At 34.2% G+C, this 23,401-nt stretch overlaps 1 protein-coding gene across 1 annotated transcript in view; it reads left to right on the top strand.

The window, feature by feature from the left end:
- mRpL16 (mitochondrial ribosomal protein L16) overlaps positions 1-23,401 on the top strand; it is a 72,300-nt gene that overhangs the window by 24,615 nt on the left and 24,284 nt on the right. The window contains exon 4 of the mRNA XM_090410766.1: positions 11,069-11,200. Coding sequence (XP_090266892.1) covers positions 11,069-11,200 — 132 coding nt within the window. The remainder of the gene's footprint in view (positions 1-11,068; positions 11,201-23,401) is intronic.

Below are 23,401 nucleotides of genomic sequence, written 5' to 3'. Positions count from 1 at the left end.
TAAGGACACACTGGAACTTCTCGTAGTGAGAGGTGGAACTGAAAAAGAGCTTTGTTTCCATCGATCCTTCCCCCTTTTATTCTGCTCTGCTGACCTTGGAACTCCTATCATTTCAATCTCCTTTTTTTTTTCTTACAGGGAGGTTTTCCCAGCCACCCTGAGTTTGCTGAGTTAAGGCGGGAAACCCCCATACTTCGTGAGTTGCGACCACCTCAGATCTTACATTTTTAATCCCGTCTGAGTTATTCTTTGTCTGTACAATTTTGGCGGTTACATAATTTAACAGCTCATTCTAATATATTATCATATTACATGAACATAAAAGAAAAAGATGTTAATTAAACATCTGTTAATTTACCATATGACATAATACACTATTGAAAAAATGCTAATTAACTACAAATATTTTGTATGGATTTTCATTCTCCAGTAAAAGCGGTATATAAGGATTTTGTACAAAAAATGTTTTTCTATACAAGAATTTACAACATTATATAATAGTCAATACTGCCGAAATGTTATATTCTTCATGTAGCTTTTTCCATCAGTTCAAAAGGACTTCCATCTTTTCAATGGTTTGAACAGTTTCTGTGGAAACTGGTCAAACCAGTAAGAAGGTGTAAATTAAAAGATACCAAGAAATTATATACTTGGTTTAATCCTTTATCCAAGTGTAAGCAAACAAAGTTTGTGGCTGAAGTATTTTCAGGACTCGGGCAACTCGTATATAGAAGCTAATGACTTCGTATATAATTTCTTGGTAACTTTAGTGGACTATACTCACTCTCGTTTCAGGTACATCATTATCTAATTGTACATCACATGGAACCTTCTCTGGGATATGAAGTGGATGAAGATTGATAGTTGGATGCGTGATTAAATAATGGCATGGAGACCATGAAGGCTTTTAGCTATTTTTTTTTCAGATGTATTATCCTGAATATAAGGTATGAACATAGTTTTGTAGTGATTTTGCTAGTCACATGAAGGGAGATAGTGGGTAGAATTGCAGACTGTGTGTTCTGGATATCCTGTCGTATCAGGATTAAATAGAAGAAAATGGAATTGAATGGAAGAATAGTAGTAATCCTACCATATTGCATAGAAGTTGCAACAAGTCTAAGAGGCCATTTTTAAAACATTTGCTATGAATCATCATTATATTCCTGATATTTATTCATACCTTTCCTCTCCTCTAATATATTCATTTTTAACATCATTCTACCGTTAATGCCATCTGTTTACTCTTTACTTTACCTAATTTTTCTCAGAAGTATAATTTTGTCTCTAGTTTTACATCAGATGCTTTATTTTTAACCTAGCTTCCAGAGTTATAAGTTAAAATTCTTCTTCTTCTTTTCCATCATCTATGTGGATGATAAGGCCTAATGAACTCTTTCCACTTCTGTCTGTCTCTAGAGAAGAGTCCAAATACTTCTGTACAGTTTGGTGTTGCTTGTTGTGATTTGGTTTTCAGGTCCTCTTTTATTTTATCTATCCATCTGATTCTGGGCTGTCCTTTGGATCTTTTACCTTCCAATTTTATATATAGGGCTTTAGTTGCATTTCTGTTTCCATTCTGGTCACATGGCTAGACCATCACAGTCTTCTTTCTTGGAAAGAAGTTAAAATCAGTTTGAACTATTCTGATGCTTTTAGTATTTTGGTCAGTGTCACTTTTATTCTATATAAATTTATTCAACAGGCTCATCACCATACCAGTTTGTTTTATTCAATTGCTTATTTCTATGTTTAATTGCTTGTTTCATATTAAAACACTATGTAAAACTAGGCTAAACAAAAGTCGTGTGAAAACTTTGGTAAGAACATAGAAAATAAATATCAAGAAGGTGGCAAGATATTCTGGAGATTATTGAAGAACCTCAGAAATTGAGGAAAGATTGCTGTAAAAGGAATTAGAGATGATAAAAGTGGCATGAAAACTGGAGAAAAAGATATCCTTGAAGCATGGAGTAATTACTTCTAAAAATTGTTAAATGAAACAATCAGTAACAGCACAGTGGTAAAAAAAACACTGACAAAGCATGCAATCAGGAATACATATCCGTATTTGAAGAAAAAAAGCCATTAAAAGCTTGAAATGGTAAATGCAGCTGGAGTAGATAGTATTCAACCAGAAATGCTCAAGTATGGAGGTATAAAAGTCTTACAGTGGCTCCACTGCACTTCAGAAAACCTGGACAGAGGGACGAATTCCTGATGATTGGAGTAGAGCTCTAATGGTGCTCATATATAAAAAGGGAAATAAAACTGAATGTGAGAATTACATTCAGCTTTATTTTTATTGCCAGGAACACTCAATAGACATGATATATGCCAGTATACTTGAGAAACGGTTGAGAAAAAATTGTGGAAGATAAGCTTGATGAAGAACAAGCTGGATTCAGGCCAAATAGAGGCTGTCAGGATCAGATTTTCACTTTACGACATATTGTTGAGAAATCATGGGAATATAACAAAGATCTGTATTTAAGTTTTGTTGATCTGGAAAAGTCTTATGACAAGGTGCCAAGAGAGAAGCTATTCGATACGCTACAGTTATATGGTGTCAATGGGGCATTATATCAATTTATTTGAGTTGTAAGTCAGCAGTTAGAATTGAAGGAAGTACAGGAAGATGGTTTAATGTTAAATCTGGTGTGAGACAAGGATGTACATTATCCCCTCTGTTATTCATTATCTATATGGATCACATTATGAAGGAAAGTGGTATTAAACCTGATATCAAAATTGGAGATGTTAATCTCAGCCTTTTGCTTTATGTGGAGGTTGTCATACTTCTAAATAAATCTGCTACAAGTCTGGAAGATTCCCTGACTAAATTGAATAACTGTTGTAATAGATATGGTATGAAGGTCAGCAATAACAAGACAAAGAATGAAAATAGGCAGAGCATTGAAAATATCAACTGCATTGTGAATGGAGACCCTATAGAACAAGTAAAACATTTCAGCTACTCAGGCACGATTTTGAGTGACGATGGTAAATTAAATATGGAAATAGACAACAGAATCAACAAAGCCAGTATGGTAGGAAGTCAACTAAATAAAGTTATATGGAATAAGAGAGAAATTAGTCAATCACTAAATTAACTGTATACAAGACAGTGTTCAAACCAATTTTAACTTATGAATCTGAGAGCTGGGTTAGAAGTAAAACACTTGACCAAAGACTGGAGACCACAGATATAAGAGTGCTGAGAAAGATTAGGACTGTGAACCGATGGCATCAATGGCAATATCATGGAAATGAGGATATTAGGAAAGAACTTGACATTGTTAGCATCCAGGAATGTGTTAGCAGAGGTAACTTCAGGTGTGTGGTCACTTAATCAGAATGGGAGAGAAAAGATTAGCAAAACAAGTCTTGTCTGCCAAGTTTGCAGGAAAAAGACAGAGGAAGACCAAGATATAGGTGGATTGATACAGTAAAAAGTGCCTTAGAAGATAGAAATATAAGATTATTAAAAAAACACGTAAGTCCACAGTAATAACTTTAATTAATAAATAAAGTAGATATTTCGTACTAAAAATAATAATATATCTTCAGTGTTACAAACAGATAGGAAGAAAATACAAGTAACGAATATTCGGTGGATCTCCTATTAAAATACAATGTTGTCGCGAGCTAGGAAATGAAAGAAATTAATAAATAATTAGTTTTTTAATAATTACATAAAATAAAAGTCCCAGATCTTCGAGAGAGAGAGGCAATCATTTAGATTTAAATTCGATCAGTGTAAAAAAGCTTCACAACTTTCTTTAAAGAGGCGTTCCTATTTGAACCTGTATCTATGAAGTAGAATAGCTTTATCCCACTGGATATTATGGGTAGTGGTAATACTGTGTTGTGCTAGACCAGACTTCTGAGGTTTGTTGTAATCAATATAATATTGATGTTCTTTAATTCTTTTTTCCACAGAACGGCCAGTTTGTCCAAAATAAGAAACATCGCATTCACAAGGAAAATAAGAAATATAAGATCTAACAATGTTGGAGTCTCTTGACAGGTAACAGATTGATTTGGAGGAAAATTGTAGATAGGAAGTTAGTAATCATGAATTTGATGATGATGATGATGAATTTGCCATCTGCATTGAAAATCATATGAAAATAGCTCAACATTTTTGCTTGTTCTTTGGGCATTACCACAGAAAATGTGGTTATTTTTTTCTCGTTCCTGCCTATTTTCACAGTTTCTTTTTTTTTTTTAATCTTTATTTTACACATTACAGTTAAAGAATCCTGGAGATTTATGCTCTGTTTGTTTAGGAGTATAATATCTGCACAAAGTAAAAAGTTGAGATTAACATATCTAATTTTGACTCTGAGAGGAGATCTCCACATAGTCTTTAAAGGAATGCAGAGAACCGACCAGGGCTTCTGACCTAATATCCAATCCTCACCTTCTCATGGTGCACCCTGTTGGGTATCTACCTGGATACTGAACGAACAAGGATGGGCTGGAAATTTGGGATTTAGATGCCCAAATTGTATTCTTATTGGCTTAAAACAATATGCAAAATGATGGTACAACATGACAAAATTTCATGCCAGCTGGGACGTCGCCCAGTTAAACAAGGCCCCCGTTGTTTTCTCCATGGAACCAGGATGAATAGCGAAAAGTCAGCTACTTGAACAATCCCTAAAACACACCCCCAACTCAATATCACCAGAGTTGAAGATCGGTACCATCAACATAAGAAGCCTGAATGGCAAAGAAATGGAGCTAGCTGAGGAATTAGATAATTACCAGATCGACATAATAGGGGTGACTGAAACAAAAAAGACAAAAACTGGTGAGATCTTTCTGAGCAATAAATACAAAATGTTATGTTCAGTCAATGACAATCAAGGAAAAGAAGGAGTTGCCATAGTATTCAACACAAAATATGAGGCTAATCTTCTTGAATGGCAGGCAGTCTCAAGTAGAGTGATGTAGGCAAATTTTAGAATGGGGAATTGGACGATGAGACTTATTTGTGCCTATGGTACCACAGAAGGTTCTACTAAGGTAGAAGTGGAGGAATTTTTTGATGCTTTAGAGAAAGCAACTGACACAATGAAAAAGGAGAAGTTGGTCATTTGGGGAACTAAACAGCAGAGTAAGAAATGATTGTCAGACATACAAAAATATTTTGGAAAAATTTGGAGAAAAGAGCAAAGCTAATAATAATGGCAAATACCTGTTGGATTTCTGCTCAGGACATGGACTGGTTATTACTAACACCATGTTCCAACATAAAAATGTGCACAAATTCACATGGAGAGAAGAGGCTAGGAATAAGAAAAGTCTCATTGACTATGTTATTGTTGATAGTGATGTTTTCTCCTTGGTGCAGGACACCAGAGTGTACAGAGGATTTGAAATTGGAAGTGATCACTATTTAGTCTTGAGCAGGATAAAATTGAATTTCATATTGAAAAGAATAACATGTAAGAAAGTTTTAAAGCGAATAAAAGTTGAGCAGCTCTCAGATGTGAACTGTAGACTAAAATACAGAAAGATTATTGAAAAGAAAATGAAAGAGTTTGAGAACAGGAATCAAACCTTGGAGATTCAGTGGCAAACTCTGAAGGAAACATTGATTGATTCTGCCAGAGAGGCATGTGGTGAGGTTGTGTGCAAGGATAAAAAAATCAGAACTCCCTGGTGGACACAGGAAGTTAAAGAGGCAGTGAAGGAAAAGAAGAAAGCATATCAAAAGTTCCTGGCAAATAAGTCAGTCTGTGGTCTTAGAAAATACAGAGACAAATGTAAGAAAGCTAAACATTGTGTAAAACTAGCTAAACAAAAGGCATGGGAGGATTTTGGCAAGAACATAGAAATAAATATCAAGGTAGCAAAATATTCTGGAGGTTGTTGAAGAAGATTAGGAATGGAGTAAAGAGTGCTGTAAAAGGAGTTAGAGGTGATAAAGGTGATATGAAAACTGGAGAAAAAGATATCCTTGAAGTATGGAGTAATTACTTCGAGAAATGAAACAAGCAGTGATAGCACAGTGGTAAAAATACTCAACAGGCATACAGTCAGGAATACATATCCATACTTGAAGTAGAAAAAGCCATCAAAGGCTTGAAATGTCAAAAGGCAGCAGGAGTAGGTGATATTCGACCAGAAATGCTGAAGTATGGTGGTATAAGAGTCTTACAGTGGCTCCACTGCATAGTTCAGAAAACCTGGACAGAGGGACGAATTCCTGATGATTGGAGTAGAGCTCTAATAGTGCCCATATATAAAAAGGGAAATAAAACTGAATGTGAGAATTACATTCAGTTTTATTTTTATTGCCAGGAACATGATAGTTCCGGCATGATATACTGGCATATATCATGCCGGAACACTCAGTAGGCATGATACATGCCAGTATACTTGAGAAACGGTTGAGAAAAAATTGTGGAAGAAACACTTGGTGAAGAACAAGTTGGATTCAGGCCAAATAGAGGCTGTCAGGATCAGCTCTTCACTTTATGACAAATAGCTGAGAAAGCAAGGGAATAAAAGAAAGATCTGTATTTAAGTTTTGTCGATCTGGAAAAGGCATATGACAAGGTGCCAAGAGAGAAGCTATTCAATATGCTACAGTTATATGGTGTCGATGGGGCATTATATCAAGCAATACTTTGTCTTTATTTGAGTTGCAAGTCAGCTGTTAGAACTGAAGGAAATACAGGAAGATGGTTTAATGTTAAATATGGTGTGAGACAATGATGTACATTATCCCCTCTGTTATTCATTATCTATAAATGATCACATTATGAAGATAAGTGGTATTAAACATGATATCAGAATTGGAGATGTTAATGTCAGCTCTTTGCTTTATGTGGACGATTTTTAGTGAAGATGGTAAATTAAATATGGAAATAGACAACAGAATCAACAAAACTGGTATGGTAGGAAGTCAGTTGAATAAATTCATATGGAATAAGAGAGAAATTAGTTGGAACACTAAATTAGCTGCATACAAGACAGTGTTCAAACCAGTTTTAACTTATGGATCTGAGAGCTGGGTTAGAAGTAAAACACTTGACCCAAGACTAGAGACCGCAGATATGAGAGTCCTGAGAAAGATTATAGGCGTGAAAAGATGGCATCAGTGGCAATATCATATTAAAAATGAGGATATTAGGAAAAAACTTGACATTGTCAGCATCCAGGAATGCGTTAGCAGAGCTAAATCTCAGGTGGTATGGTCACTTAAACAGAATGGGCGAGGAAAGATTAGCAAAGCAAGTGTTCTCTGCCAGGTTGGCAGGAAAATGACCCAGAGGAAGACTAAGATATAGGTGGATTGATACGGTACAAGTACCTTAGATGATAGAAATATAAGTTCTGATAATGTTGGAGTCTTGAGAAGTAACAGACTAATTTTGAGGAAAATTGTAGATAGGAAGTTAATAATGATATAAATTTTTCATGTAGTACTATCATATCCTGTATACCCCCTTGAGGGTACATGTCAGGAATTTGATGATGATGATGAATTTTGACTGGTTTACTCATAACTTATTTTACCAGCATTACACCACTGAAGAAAATTAAATTATGAAAAGATAGGTATTATTTCTGGGAAAACTCCCATGTTACTCCTCTTAAAAACTATTATTTTTATGACTATTTTGCCTGCTTTTCTTTAGAAGTGCCTTTGTTTTAATGTCATAAGCTTTTTACTCAAGAATTCTTATGGCATTGCAGATGTATTTTAGAGACAAATATTTGTAGCATAATAGAAGGAAATCCGCACATGCCTTTTCTTGGATGGTGTTGCCTGTCTTCTTTCTGCTGTTATGGTGTTGAAAGGGGAGTGGGGCTTAGGCAGTGTGGGGGAATTAATGTGAAAAAAACCAGGTTTTTTGTATAATATATACATATATTATTTTTAAGGGTGGGCAGAGCTCTTTATTTGTAGGGTGGGAAAAGATGAAAAAGGTAGCAGAAAATAGAAACTGTTTTTTACAGGAAGGGGAACGGTTTATGGGAAGAGGATGCTGGCAAGAGGGTTCCCATAAACCCTTCCCCTTCATCTAAAAAACAGTTTCTATTTTCAGCCCCTTTTTTTCTTCTTGCATATACAGGTAACCCTTGTATAACGCAGATGTTAGGTTCCACAGACATGCCGCATTATGTAAATCGTGCTATGCAAGACTCAGATTACATAGAAAAAGTAGAGTTATTCCGAAATTGTTTTTTTAAAATTATATAAACAACAATGACATATCCAACCAAAATATATTTTTATTTAATTCAAGTAATTCATGTAAGCTAAGAAAACATTAAACTATGAAAAAATTATAAAAATTAGAAATTGTACGTAAACGTCATTGCACATAATGCATAAATGTTTTAGGCAAAATATATATAAAGCGAATATTTTAATCTTTCATAGCACAAGGATTTGAGGATCGGTTAATAAACATGGGTTTTGTCATGTAATCACCTGATGCATTACTACAAAGCAGTAGTAATTCTATCTTTGAAAATTTTGAATCCAGAAGCTGATCTTTCAATTTTTGAAATATAAGTGCATTTTTGCATTATTTTTCCAATATGACCCAGATTCATCCGTATTGAACACCTGGTCTGCACTAAATGTTTATAAATTTCGAGTTTTTTTTTTTAATAAGATTTCCATCCAAAAGAATTTTCTTTTGAGTGCAATCTTCTATCCAAATCATTAGAGATTTCTCCATTTTTTTTATTTTTTTATTTTTTTTTTCTATTAGAATATCGTATACATGAGCAATGCACTTTGCACTTACCGTTGACCCAGCAATAACACTTTCTTGGATTTTATGTTCATTTTGCTTGGTTGTTCGAATTGTTCATTCATTTAAATTCAAAGTCCTTGCAACAACTCCTGGTTTTTCTCCAGTTTTCATCTGATCCATGATTTTAATTTTTTTCTTCGAGAGAAATGAATTTTCTTTTCAATGTTGGTTTTTCCCTTTCATTGCAGTTTGTGGCTGTTACTATAAAAATAAATCCTTGCACAAATTCAAAAATTAAAAAGAAAAGTGCAAGAAAACAGTGAACATCCTTCACACTGTTATCTACAGAATAGGGTGCTCATTGATGTTCCTTGCTTCAACTGTATTGTGCACTCTTGCTCAAATCTTAATTATCAGTCGCAAGTCTTCTTCTGCAAGGGAGAGTATGCTATGATGGTTGGATCATATCCATCATCAAGGTATAAGAATGCTACTGGTGCATTTTGCACACTCTCCATTCAGTCTTTATGTCGAAGCAACTGAACCTTTTCTGTTGCTTCAACAGAAACAGTTGTCACTTAAAATTGCTATAAAATTTATGCCTGTGTCTAAGTATTCTTTTCCTGTGTTGGGAAGTTTAATGTTACACACTTCAGACTGCCATTCATCTGCCTGCTATATGTGTGTATGTGAAAAAAATCTTCTGAAATAAGTGAGTGTGTACATTATTGGCATTAAATGTTATTGTATTTGTTTTCTGTCATCAGTAGGTTTGTATTCCATGTAGCCTCACTGTCCCCCAGCTAAAGAAATTGCATACTTCATCACTGGTGTCTACCAACAATTGTTCAGTGCATAGAGCAAAGTACTTTCTTATCCATCTATACTGATAATTTGAGATCTAAAACTTCTGTTGGTTATCTGCTGCTCCAGTCAGGTTTATATGGAATGCACTGATACTAAAAATGCACAAGTTTCTTCAGTTCTTTACAGTCCATCACCTCTCCTGCATGTGTGTACATCCAATGCTTTATGATGATCTGCAATTATTGTATCAACTGAGGACCCTTAATTTTGATATTTGATTATACTGGATATTCAGCCACGTTGTAATCAAGGAAAATGATACTGTAGATGCAGCTGCTAGGTCAGGTCATACTTTCTCCATTTATTTTCTATACAGATTACAAACATTTAATAAGAGTAAAGTTGATTAATCAATGGCAGTCATCCTGGTAGGAAGCACTAACTTATAAATTGCCTGTAATAAAGCAACAGCAGTCTGGTCTTTGTAAAAACAGAAGAGAGTAAGTCGTACTTGCTAGGCTCCTGTATATATATCCAGTATTTCACTTGAGAGATGAATGCAGGTTTTTACTAATCTGGCTGAGCCATATACACTCAGGCAGATCTTCAGACTTTGAACATATTGCATGAAGTTTTTAACTTTTTACAAAGAATTAATTTGTATAAATACATTTAATCATGAATGGAGTTTATATATAGAAATGGCACTGCTCAATTTTTTTAAAACGTCCTCGTGTACAAAACATGTTATTTACTTATCTATTTTTTATTATCTTGTGCACTGCTGTAACCTTTGTAATTAGTGTAATGGTGCAGTATAACCTTTGCTGTCCTTCTTTGTGTTCTGTTGTCAGTGTATGATTTCCTTTGTCTACTGATTGTGATGTCCTTTGCTAGGAAATTTAGCTCTGTCTCTTGTGAATGATGAGCTTTTACTGTTCTTAATAGTAAGCTTAGATTAGCATTTTCTATTGGGACTTACTGTTGTGATGATAATTTTCCAGTTCATCATAGCATCGCGTGTACTGTACAAAGAATCTGGGATTCAGAAAAATGTTTCATATTCATATAATATTTTCATATTATGAAAAATGTTTCATAATATTATTCCGTAACCCCAGAGAAATGTTGTATTTTAAAACAGTCCATTTCATTAATAATTTTTTCAAATATTTCGTTATATTTCCTTTGTCTACTGATTGTGATGTCCTTTGCTAGGAAATTTAGCTCTGTCTCTTGTGAATGATGAGCTTTTACTGTTCTTAATAGTAAGCTTAGATTAGCATTTTCTATTGGGACTTACTGTTGTGATGATAATTTTCCAGTTCATCATAGCATCGCGTGTACTGTACAAAGAATCTGGGATTCAGAAAAATGTTTCATATTCATATAATATTTTCATATTATGAAAAATGTTTCATAATATTATTCCGTAACCCCAGAGAAATGTTGTATTTTAAAACAGTCCATTTCATTAATAATTTTTTCAAATATTTCGTTATATTTATAATGGAAATTTTTATCTTTTAAAGGCTTTGAGTGGAACGTATTTAAAATATGGTCATTTTGAGATGATTCGAAATGCAGTTAATCGGAAAATGAATGAGAACAGTATGTTTGCTGTGTGGAGAGTTGACCCTCCATGGAAACCAATTACCAAAAAGGTTTGTTTTAAAATAAATTTTTTGTATTTCTATTTTAAAGAGGAGTCTGAACATTCAAAATTAGAACAAACTCCTGATATTCTAGATTTTTGCTAGATTGATAAAAAAATGCATTGCTTTTCCAGTAAAACTTAATTAAGCAAAATTTTGAGAGGTGGTTATTGATGTAGTTTGTTTCATAAATCAAATTTATTTTAAATATGTATTGATTGTTTGCTAGGAAAATGAAAGAAGTGAAAGGAAAAAGAAGGAAAATGGAACTAGGATAGTTTCATTTTCCTTCTTCCACTCTTTGATTATTTATAAATTTTGAGCAATTCTGGGATTGTGGTGGATATTTGAAAATTCATTGCTCTGATAAAACCTATTCATGGACTGTACACATTAGGTCCAAAGGGAAGAATATAGTTTAAGGCTATGGATAACATCTGGAAAAGTAAAGTGATCAGCCTGCAAACAAAACTAAGAGTACTGGAAACATGCATCTCCAGTGGTGTACTTTATGGATCTGAAATGTGGGTAATAAAGAAGGAATCAAGAAAAAGAATTTTGGCATTTGAAAGAGCTTATTGCAGGAAGATTCTAAGAATAGGATGGCTACAGAAAATCATAAATGAAGAGCTCTATTGGAAGATAGAGCTCTTCATTTATGATTTTCCAAATCATAAATGAAGGAGAATCTAATGCAAAACAAAAGGAGAATCTAATGCAGAAGATTATACAACGGAAGCTGCAATTATTTGGACACATCTGCTGAATGAATGAGGACCGGAAGATAAAGACATTCACATTTGGTATTATGGATGGTGTAAACAGAAGAGGTTGACCATACAGAGAATGGATAGATGACATAAAGGACTGGCGTGGAATGGGTTTACATAAACTGCGACACTGTGCACAGTGTCGCAGTGCGACACTGTGCACTGGGTAAAAAAAGGTGGAAGAAGACAGTGAAGAAGGCATCAGATACCAACGGGCAGTGTGCCCATGGTTCATGATGATGAAATAACTTTATGCATATGTTTGTATTGTCCTGTCCAGAAGATATCGTAAGCATTTAGTTCATCTTCTTGATACATACTCTCAAGGGATGGATGTCCAGGACACACAACAGTTCTATATTATTTAAGTTTACATTATTACTAACTTCGTCGTTAATTTTCTTCCAGATTAATCTGCAATTTGTCAGGACTCTAATAGTGTCTGCTCTTATATTTTGGTTTTCTAAGGCATTTACAGATACTCATTACATAGAAAGAAAAAAAAAACATATGAACATGTAGAGACAATTTATTTGATAAAGTATATAATCAAATATTTTGATCTGAAACTTACAGCTCCTTCTCATTGAACTAACTAGTCAAAAAGGTAGAATAAGAACAGTGGATTACAAACCATGTGTGGTATAGTGCAGTAGATATAAGGTTGATGCATATATATGTTAAGAAAAAAAAAGTATATAAGGGGGGGGGGTCTGAGGTGTAAACAGAAGAGATAGACCATACAGAGAATGGATAGATGACATAAACGACTAGTGTGGAATGGGTTTTATAAACTGCAACACTGTGCACTGGGCACAAAAAGGTGGAAGAAGACAGTGAAGAAGGCATCATATACCAACGGGCAGTGTGCCCAAATTTTTGGTAAAGAAACAATCATTTCATTTCAAGTTATGTCAGGCTAGTAGCACTTGACAGACTCCCTTCTAAGTACTGAAATTTCTATTTTGATATATAGGACAAATCTTCAAGCAGAAGATGCTAGGCTTCATGTTCATTCCATACTGTGCTAGATGAGACACTGGATTTTTTTTATTGATGATGTAGGATTTGATGTTCTTGCAGTCTCTTCTCAACCAAACATCTTGTTTGCCCAAAGTAGGAGAGAAGACGATCAGAAGGAAACTGCTTTTCCTGGTGGACGGTAACACAGAGGAGACTATATTGACAGGAAAGAAAGTAGACACCAAGTTAAATTTTTTTTTTTTTTTTTTTTTTTAGTATCCTTGAAATTTGTTCACAGATTCTGACAACATATAGAAAAGGAACTTTACACACACAGTTGGAATTCTTAAGAATAAGGCTCACCATAGACAAACATGTGCTCTGTTTAAAAAAGTTTCTATGACACCTGTTTTTGTGTTCACAAATTTATCAATTCTCTGCCAATGCCAATCTCTGATAAAGCCTACAAAGTACTAAACAACAGAAAGTGAATTTCTAGCTTTTGCTAGTAAAACTGTGAACCAGATGAACTAAATTTTGATACCGCTATTTGTTTTTCCAGAGAAAATATCACTGTCCACTCCATTTTGAAATATTTGCAAATTTGTCAAGTTTGTTGTCATTTCCTAATTGTCATGTCTTGTAATAAAAAGAGCCAAATATTAATCAAAAATAAAAATGTTATATTACCTTTTTCATTATTTGTGACAATTATTATTATCGCTTTTCAAATAGGCATTCAAATTTAATTACCAAAAAACATGGTTACAGAAAGTGATACAATTTCTATGAATATGAGTGTATATAACTTACAGAAAGCGATTTTAGATCTAAATGAGATATCCAAAGATTATGGTATGATAATATCAACAGAAAAATAAAAAACTATGGCATTTAAAGGATAAGATCCAGCAAGAACTAAAATAGTAATAGATAACAAGATCTTAGAACAGGTGAATTCATTTAACTACCTAGGATGTATGATCACATATGAAAATGAAAAAGATATAAACGTAAAAATTGCAAAATATTTAAAAATAACAGGTGTAATTAACTCTATATTTAAACCAAACCTAGTTCAAAAACAAACCAGACTAAAAGTATACAATACACTAGTCCTACCACTCTTAATGTATGGAAGCGAAATCTGGACAATAAAACAAAAAGACAAACAAAGATTAACAACAGCAGAAATGAAATTTATGAGAAAAACTGCAAAGTATACCCTATTTGATCACAAAAGAAATGAAGAAATTATGAAAGAATTAAACCAAGAACCAGTAATAGAAAAAATTAAAAAATATAAACATAAATGGATGGAACACGTTCAAAGAATGAAAACAGAAAGATTACCAAAACAAGCCTTAAAGTACAAGCCATTAGGAAAAAGAAAACCAGGACGTCCTCTTAAACGATTCAACGATGACTTCTAAGGCCGGAACAGGCCATGCTAGTCCTACATCCCTGATATGCACGATGATGATGGTGATGAGTGTATATACATTTAATGAAACTAAAAGACTATATACATTTTAGATAAAATTACTTAAATAATTGCAAAAAAGTAATTGGATCCAAGGTCTTCAAAACTCGTTATACACCTCCGAATCAAATAAATTGTGACGAATAATTTGCAATTCTAATTTATTGCATAGAAAATAATTATTACCAAATATGAATTAGCATCATCTAAATCTACGTACTTTGTAGATTATATAACCATGTAAACATATAAAATGTAATATAAATTATAAGAAAACTGTTATTTGAAAACATTCACAAAATTAGAATAATTTTTAATGTGGTTTAAATATTAGAATAATGTGAAAATAAATTAGCACAAAAATTAGTCAAAGGGAAACAACATGATAATTAGTACTTTGTTGCATCCCCTTACTTTTATGACCGTTCATAAACATTTGGGCATATTATTTACTAACGTCCAGTCTTTTTTTTTATCAAAACATGCCCACATGGTCTACAGATTAGAAACAAGTTCATTTTTGTCAATGGGGTTTAAATCTGGCGAGTTTGCCAGCCAAGGAATTACATTGATTTGCCTTTCTTTGAGCCATCTAGTAGTGTTTCAGTCTTGGAAATCTGAAAGGAAGCTGAATCTTGCTGAAAAATGAAATCCCCATCACAAAAATCCTTCGATGCCAGTAACATAAAGTACTCAATAATTTCTTAGTACACTTTGGAATTGACTCATTTGTACATGATACACAGCCTACCTGGATCCTCTACAGTCATACAAGCCCATACCATGACAGAAGTTACAAATTTCACTGAACATTTCATGCATTCTTTATTAAATGCTTCTTCCTAAAGATGCCAAACATGTATCCCTTGATGACCATGGGACACAAAAAAACATACTTCCATTGCTAAAAACATACCTTTTTCCAGGCCCTTGACCACAACATTGCTTACACCATCGCACTCTAGCTGCCATTTGCTTGGAAGTTATAAGCAGTTTCATTTTAGGCACATGTGATTTAAAACCCAATTTGTGAAGTTGTCTCAACATCATAGATTCACACCTAGTTCTTTCCATCTCATGTGAAAATACCTTACACTTTGGATGCGGTTTTTCTTCACGATATTCTTCAATCTCCTTTCATCTCTTGATGTAGTTATTACCTTTTGACCACTATTGCAGTGATTATTTTGAAAACTCTGGTTATTAGAATACTGTCTCAATACTCTACTCACACTTGCTTTAGAACATTTCAATTCCTTACCTATAAACTGTTGAGTTTGGCCTTCTTTGTGTAGAGACACCATATAAAACTTCTTAGCTTCTAATATGTCACTCATTCAACCCATGTTTAGCAAATGATTAACTAAAATACACACACAAACGATTCCTCACACACACGAGTCAGTCCTCCAGCTACTGAAATATCTGCTATTTCTATTCTGTCCTCAAAACCAATCAAAAAAATTTGGAATATTCTAATATTTTGAACCATCTTAAAAATTATTCTACTTTTGTGAATGTTTTCAAATAACATTTTTTATTATAATTTATATTACATTTTTATGTGTTTACATGGATGGTTGTATAATCTACAAAGTACAAAGATTTAGATAATGCTAATTCGTATTTGGTAATAATTATTTTCTATTTTAAATTAGAATTGCAAATCATTCAACACATTTTCATTGATTATTCATATTTTTTGATTTTTGGAGGTGTATAACTGGTTTGTTTAACATATACTTAATCATGTCTACCAGACTAAACACTTCAACAAAATGTTCAAGTGTGAAATGAGATAAAGGTAAAACAGGATTCCGTGGGATCCTGTTTTACCCCTTATGTAGCATACAATTTTTTAAATAATTTTTCTGTCTCACTGGAGTATAAATATTCTTACCTCTCGGTTCAATATGATAAACAAATTACCATTTTTTTTTTTTAACAGAAAGAAAGACAGTTTCTTTTACTATTTCATAAACAACATATCTAATTAGAGCTCTTCATGTTAAGCCACTTTACAGTTTCAGATTTTGCTAATTTCTTTTGCTTTTTCAAATAGAATAACAAATATATCCTTTGTCCTTTAGTCAGAAGATGAAACTTTCCCTTGAGACTTCTTCAAACGTTAAATTAGAATGTGTCTTTTTTTATTTATTAATCACTTGTTGACAGTCTCAACTCTTCCAGTTTAAAGATTCATAATGCTATGATTCCTTTTTTGGAATCTTCTATTAATATTCTCCCGACTGTCAAGTTTTCTTCCTAAAACTTCCTAAACACAAAATTCTCTGATCGCTGTTCTCAAATACCCTCATTTGAGAAGGTATTTGAGAACATTTACCCCTGTTACCACAGTGTCTAGTGCTCTGTCAGTCACCCATGTAAATGGCAAGCAAGAAGTTAAATAGTAATGGCTGACAGCGTCTTTGTTAACGTAAAGAGAATGTCTTTACTAAGAATGATAGATATTTCAACACTGTACCAATTATGAAATACAATAAAGAAGATTGAAATTATTACAATTATCAGAATCTAGTAAGTACATCAATCTCAAAGGCTTGACATTTCATTTTAACTTATCAATAAATGGCACATCGCAAGTGCCTATCATATGTGCTACGAAAGTAAAACTAATAATATAGTGGCATAGATAAACAAAAAAAGCTGTATAACTGAGAGGAGACCTCCACACAGCCGTTAAAGGAATGCGGAGAACCGACCAGGGCTTCTGACCTAATGTCCAATCCTCACCTTCTCATGGTGCACCCTGTTGGGTATCTACTTTGATACTGAACGAACAAGGATGGGCTGGCAATTTGGGATTTAGCCGACCAAATTGTATTCTTATTGGTTAAACCAAAATAAAAAAAATGATGGTACAACATGACAAAATTTTATGCCGGCTGGGGCGTCGCCCGGTTAAACAAGGCCCTCGTTGTTTTCGCCAGGGAAAACAGCGAAAAGTCAGCTACTGGAACAAATCTGAAAACAAACCCCAACTCAACATCACCAGAATTAAAGATCGGTACTATCAACGTAAGAAGCCTGAATGGCAAAGAAATGGAGCTAGCTGAGGAATTAGATAAGTACCAGATCGACATAATAGGGGTGACTGAAACAAAAAAGACCAAAACTGGTGAGATCTTTCTGAGCAATAAATACAAAATGTTATATTCAGGCAATGACAATCAAGGAAAAGAAGGAGTAGCCATAGTATTCAACACAAAATACGAGGCTAATCTTCTTGAATGGCGGTCAGTCTCAAGTAGAGTAATGTGGGCAAATATGAGAATGCGGAACTGGACAATGAGACTTATTTGTGCCTATGGTCCCACATAAGGTTCTACTAAGGTAGAAGTGGAGGAATTTTTTGACACTTTAGAAAAAGCAACTGACACAATGAAAAAGGAAAAGTTGGTCCTTGTAGGGGATCTAAATAGCAGAGTAGGAAATGATTGTGAGACATACAAAAATATTTTGGGAAAATTTGGAGAAAAGAGCAAAGCTAATAATAATGGCAAATATCTGTTGGATTTCTGCTCAGGACATGGATTGGTTATTACTAACACCATGTTCCAACATAAAAATGTGCACAAATTCACATGGAGAGAAGAGGCTAGGAATAAGAAAAGTCTCATTGACTATGTTATTGTTGATAGTGATGTTTTCTCCCTGGTGCAGGACACCAGAGTGTACAGAGGATTTGAAATTGGAAGTGATCACTATTTAGTCTTGAGCAGGATAAAATTGAATTTCATATTGAAAAGAATAACATGTAAGAAAGTTTTAAAGCGAATAAAAGTTGAGCAGCTCTCAGATGTGAACTGCAGACTAAAATACAGAAAGATTATTGAAAAGAAAATGAAAGAGTTTGAGAACAGGAATCAAACCTTGGAGATTCAGTGGCAAACTCTGAAGAAAACATTGATTGATTCAGCCAGAGAGGCATGTGGTGAGGTTGTCTGCAAGGTTAGAAAAATCAGAACTCCATGGTAGACACAGGAAGTTAAAGAGGCAGTGAAGGAAAAGAAGAAAGCATATCAAAAGTTCCTGGCAAATAAGTCAGTCTGTGCTCTTAGAAAATACAGAAACAAATGTAAGAAAGCTAAACAGTGTGTAAAACTAGCTAAACAAAAGTCATGGGAGGACTTTGGCAAGAATATAGAAAATAAATATCAAGAAGGTGGCAAAATATTCTGGAGGTTGTTGAAGAAGCTTAGGAATGGAGGAAAGAGTGCTGTAAAAGGAGTTAGAGATGATAAAGGTGACATGAAAACAGGAGAAAAAGATATCCTTGAAGTATGGAGTGATTACTTTGAAAAACTGCTAAATGAAACAAGCAGTGATGACAGCACAGTGATAAAAAACACTGACCAGCCATGCAGTCAGGAATACATATCCATACTTGAAGTAGAAAAAGCCATCAAAGGCTTGAAATGTGGAAAGGCAGCAGGAGTAGATGATATTCGACCAGAAATGCTGAAGTATGGTGGTATAAAAGTCTTACAGTGGCTGCACTGCATAGTTCAGAAAGCCTGGACAGAGGGACGAATTCCCGATGATTGGAGTAGAGCTCTCATAGTACCCATATATAAAAAGGGAAATAAAACTGAATGTGAGAATTACAGAGGTATTTCCCTACTGAGTGTTCCTGGCAAGATCTATGCAAGTATACTTGAGAAACGGTTGAGAAGAATTGTGGAAGAAAAGCTTGGTGAAGAACAAGCTGGATTCAGGCCAAATAGAGGCTGTCAGGATCAGATCTTCACTTTACGACAAATAGTCGAGAAAGCATGGGAATATAACAAAGATCTGTATTTAAGTTTTGTCAATTTGGAAAAGGCATATGACAAGGTGCCAAGAGAGAAGCTATTCAATACGCTGCAATTATATGGTGTCAATGGGGCATTATATCAAGCAATACTTAGTCTTTATTTGAGTTGTAAGTCAGCAGTTAGAATTGAAGGTAGTACAGGAAGATGGTTTAATGTTAAATCTGGTGTGAGACAAGGATGTACATTATCCCCTCTGTTATTCATTATCTATATGGATCACATTATGAAGGAAAGTGGTATTAAATTTATTTTAATTAAAAAAATTTAATTAAAAAAAAATTAAATTTTATTAACACTGTAAACCCAGTAGTATCACTGGGTTTACAGTGATACTACTGGACCTTGCCAAGGCCTTTGATAGGATACCACATGGAACCCTAATCAGTAAACTGGAGCAGATGGGTATAGATATAGGGTTGGTGAGATGGATAGGAGGGTGGTTGAAGCATAGATATCAAAGAGTGGTTTATTCAGGAGTGGAGTCTAAAAGACGTCTTGTGTGACTAGTGGAGTGCCACAGGGCTCTGTTCTTGGACCACTGCTTTTCAATTTGTTCATCAATGATATTGGAAAGGATCTGAGAGGAAGTGTTCACTTGTTTGCTGATGATGCAAAGTTGGGTAGAGCAATTGTGAGTGCACAGGATGTCAAAATTTTACAGGATGATTTGGATAGTTTGGAAGACTGGGCTAGGAAAAATGGATGTCAATTTAATGTGGCAAAGTGTAAGGTTATGCACTTTGGGGTGAAAAGAATAGCAGCAGTATATCACATTGGTGGAACCATACTCCAGGAGATTGATGAGGCCAGGGATTTGGGAGTGTTGGTGAATAGGGAGTCGAAGTTTAGGGGTCACATTGCAAAAGTAACTAAAACAGCTCACCAAATCACTTGGCTTCTGAAAAATACTTTAACATGCAGAGACGAACAAGTTGTTGTTCCTCTGTATCGAGCCTTGATAAGACCCCATCTGGACTTCTGTGCCCAGTTATGGGCACCAGGGTTTCTTCGTGATGGGGAGGAAGTGGAGAGGGTCCAGAGACGAGTGACCAAAATGATAGCAGGTCTGTGGAATGAACCTTATGAGAATAGGTTGAAGATTTGTGGGTTGCAGAAATTGGACGATAGGCGAAGGAGGGGTGATATGATTGAGACATTCAAATTACTGAAGGGTTTTTATAAGATTGATCCAGAAGATATTTTTGAAAATATGACTGGTGGTGGGAGGACTAGGGGCCATGCATGGAAGCTGGGCAAGAACGTGGTTGACAAGGGTGTTAGAGCTAGGTTCTTTACTTGGAGAGTGGTGAATGAGTGGAATAAGCTTCCAGAGTCTGTTGTGGGTGCTACGACCGTGAATGAGTTCAAGGCAAGGTATGATAGATACTGTGTGAATGTTGAATAGTTGTTCTTGACATGATGTTAGGGTCTCCCTCGATGAGTCTGTCGACTCCTTGGAGTTTCCCGGAACAATATTATAATAATATTATATTATAATATTATAATATTATAATATAATATTATAATAATATTATATTATAATATTATAATATTATTATATAATAATAATATTATATTAATATTAAACCTGATATCAAAATTGGAGATGTTAATGTCAGCTCTTTGCTTTATGCGGATGATGTTATACTTCTAAATAAATCCGCTACAAGTCTGCAAGATTCTCTGACTAAATTGAATAGCTGTTGTAATAGATATGGTATGAAGGTCAGCAATAAAAAGACAAAGACGATGAAAATAGGCAGAATCATTGAAAATGGCAACTGTGTTGTGAATGGAGAACCTGTGGAACAAGTAAAACATTTCAGCTACTTAAGCACAATTTTTACTGAAGATGGTAAATTAAATATAGAAATAGAGAACAGAATCAGCAAAGCTGGTATGGTTGGAAGTCAATTGAATAAATTCATATGGAATAAGAGAGAAATTAGTCGGAACACTAAATTAACTGCATACAAGACAATGTTCAAACCAGTTTTAACTTATGGATCTGAGAGCTGGGTCAGAAGTAAAACACTTGACCAAAGACTAGAGACCGCAAATATGCGAGTCCTGAGAAAGATTATAGGCATGAACAGATGGCATCAATGGCAATATCATATTAAAAATGAGGATATTTGGAAAGAACTTGACATTGTCAGCATCCAGGAATGTGTTAGCAGAGCTAATCTCAGGTGGTATGGTCACTTAAATAGAATGGGAGAGGAAAGATTAGCAAAACAAGTGTTCTCTGCCAGGTTGGCAGGAAAACGACCCAGAGGAAGACCAAGATATAGGTGGATTGATACGGTACAATGACAATAGACAATAGAAATATAAGATCTGATAATGTTGGAGTCTTGACAAGTAACAGACTGATTTGGAGAAAAATTGTAGATAGGAAGTTAGTAATGATGTAATTTTTTCATGTAGTACTGTCATATCCTGTACACCCCTTGAGGGTATATGGCAGGAATTTGATGATGATGATGAGATAAACAATTGTAAAATGATTTGTAATTTTAAATTCTTAAAGGCTTTTTATAGGAGTGATGTATGAGAAATGTTTCAGCACACTTGGGTAGAGGTGGGGCAGAACTTTCTCTGGAAAGTGTGTAAGTCAGTTGTGGGTGCTTTGTCTGTTGATGGTTTCCAGGAGAGGTATGATAGTGTTGATAGTTTGGGTCTCCCACGATGAGTCTTAGGACTCCATGGAAGTGCCCATGCAATAATAATAATATAGAACTCATGCTCCTTAGACTGAAGAAAATTCCTCTTATTTCATGTGTTGAGGCTTAAGTGCTGTGAGGACATCATGTTGGAGGCTTAATGGATTGTATACAGTACTCAGAAAGGATTAAAGGATTGCCTTTGAAATGATAAGGTTTTTACAAGAAATAACAGGTATTACTATTCAGGCATTTACTTCAGAAGACCAAATAATGATTACTGGAATTGTTACAAACATCAGGTATCTAGTAAGTCCAATTTCGTTTTAAAGAAATCTTAATTTTCTAGTCATCTATCATTATTTAATTCCATGGCAAGTACCATGAGCAATTACCCATTATAACCAGAACTAATTACAAAAATTCTGATTTACAGTGATTAATGCAAAAATGTTCATAAATATAATTTGATTAATTTTACAACATCATAATTCCTCTTAAATTCCTCTCAAAAGCTAAAATAATGGTAAATGAGAATTTCCCTAATAAATTGGTTCCTTTCTAATATTGTTGACTATAGATTGTTCAAGTCTAACAGCAGTATTCACTATTGCTTAAAAGTTCTTGTGCAGAGAGAGATCATGTGTGTGTGTGTGTGTGTGTGTGTATATATATATATTTTTTTTTTTTTAATTTTTTTTCTTGTCTCAACCCTTTTACCAACTCCCAGATGAATCCCATGGTCCCTTATTTTTTCCTGTATTTCCCCTAGGTTAACATTTATGTACTGAAATAATCATTTTACAAGGGGGGAAAAAATCAATGAGACCACAGGATCTTATGATGTCTTCACTGTACATGTATAACTGGTAACTATGTGCAAGTCAGGTGGAGTTGAGTAATGGCTGTCATACTGTCATTGAAATGATAAGGTTTTTACAAAAAATAACAGGTATTACTATTCAGGCATTTACTTCAGAAGACTGAATAATAATTACTGGAATTGTTACAAATATCAGGTCTCTAGTAAGTCCAATTTCGTTTTAAAAAATCTTAATTTTCTATTCATCTATCCTTCTTTAATTCCATGACAAGTACCATAAGCAATTACCTGCTATAGCCAGAACTAATTACAAAAATTCTGATTTATTTACAGTGATTAATGCAAAAATGTTCATAAATATAATTTGATTAATTTTACAACACCAAATCTTATCTGCAGATCTTTCTGTTTGTCTGTTTCTGAGGCCAACTTCTATGCAAACAGATCCTGCTTGGGTACTAAACATGGCTAGTATACAATTCTTGTATCTTTTGTTATAATCGTCATTATTGAAAATAATTATGCTGTTTATTTTTCTTTGATTTGTGCAATCAGTGCATTTTATGAGACATATAATGAAACAATAGTCTCCTCAAGTAGAAGAATGTCTACTGGCCCTTATATATATATTATTAAAGATTTTCTCAGCATTGTTTGAGACTAATTC

This window comes from Typopeltis vanoorti, chromosome 20 (genome assembly GCF_054136105.1).
Source record: "Typopeltis vanoorti isolate ZY-2024b chromosome 20, IOZ_Tvanoo_1.0, whole genome shotgun sequence".
In the NCBI taxonomy this organism is placed as follows: domain Eukaryota; kingdom Metazoa; phylum Arthropoda; class Arachnida; order Uropygi; family Thelyphonidae; genus Typopeltis; species Typopeltis vanoorti.
This window is presented reverse-complemented; position numbering and strand designations above follow the sequence as displayed.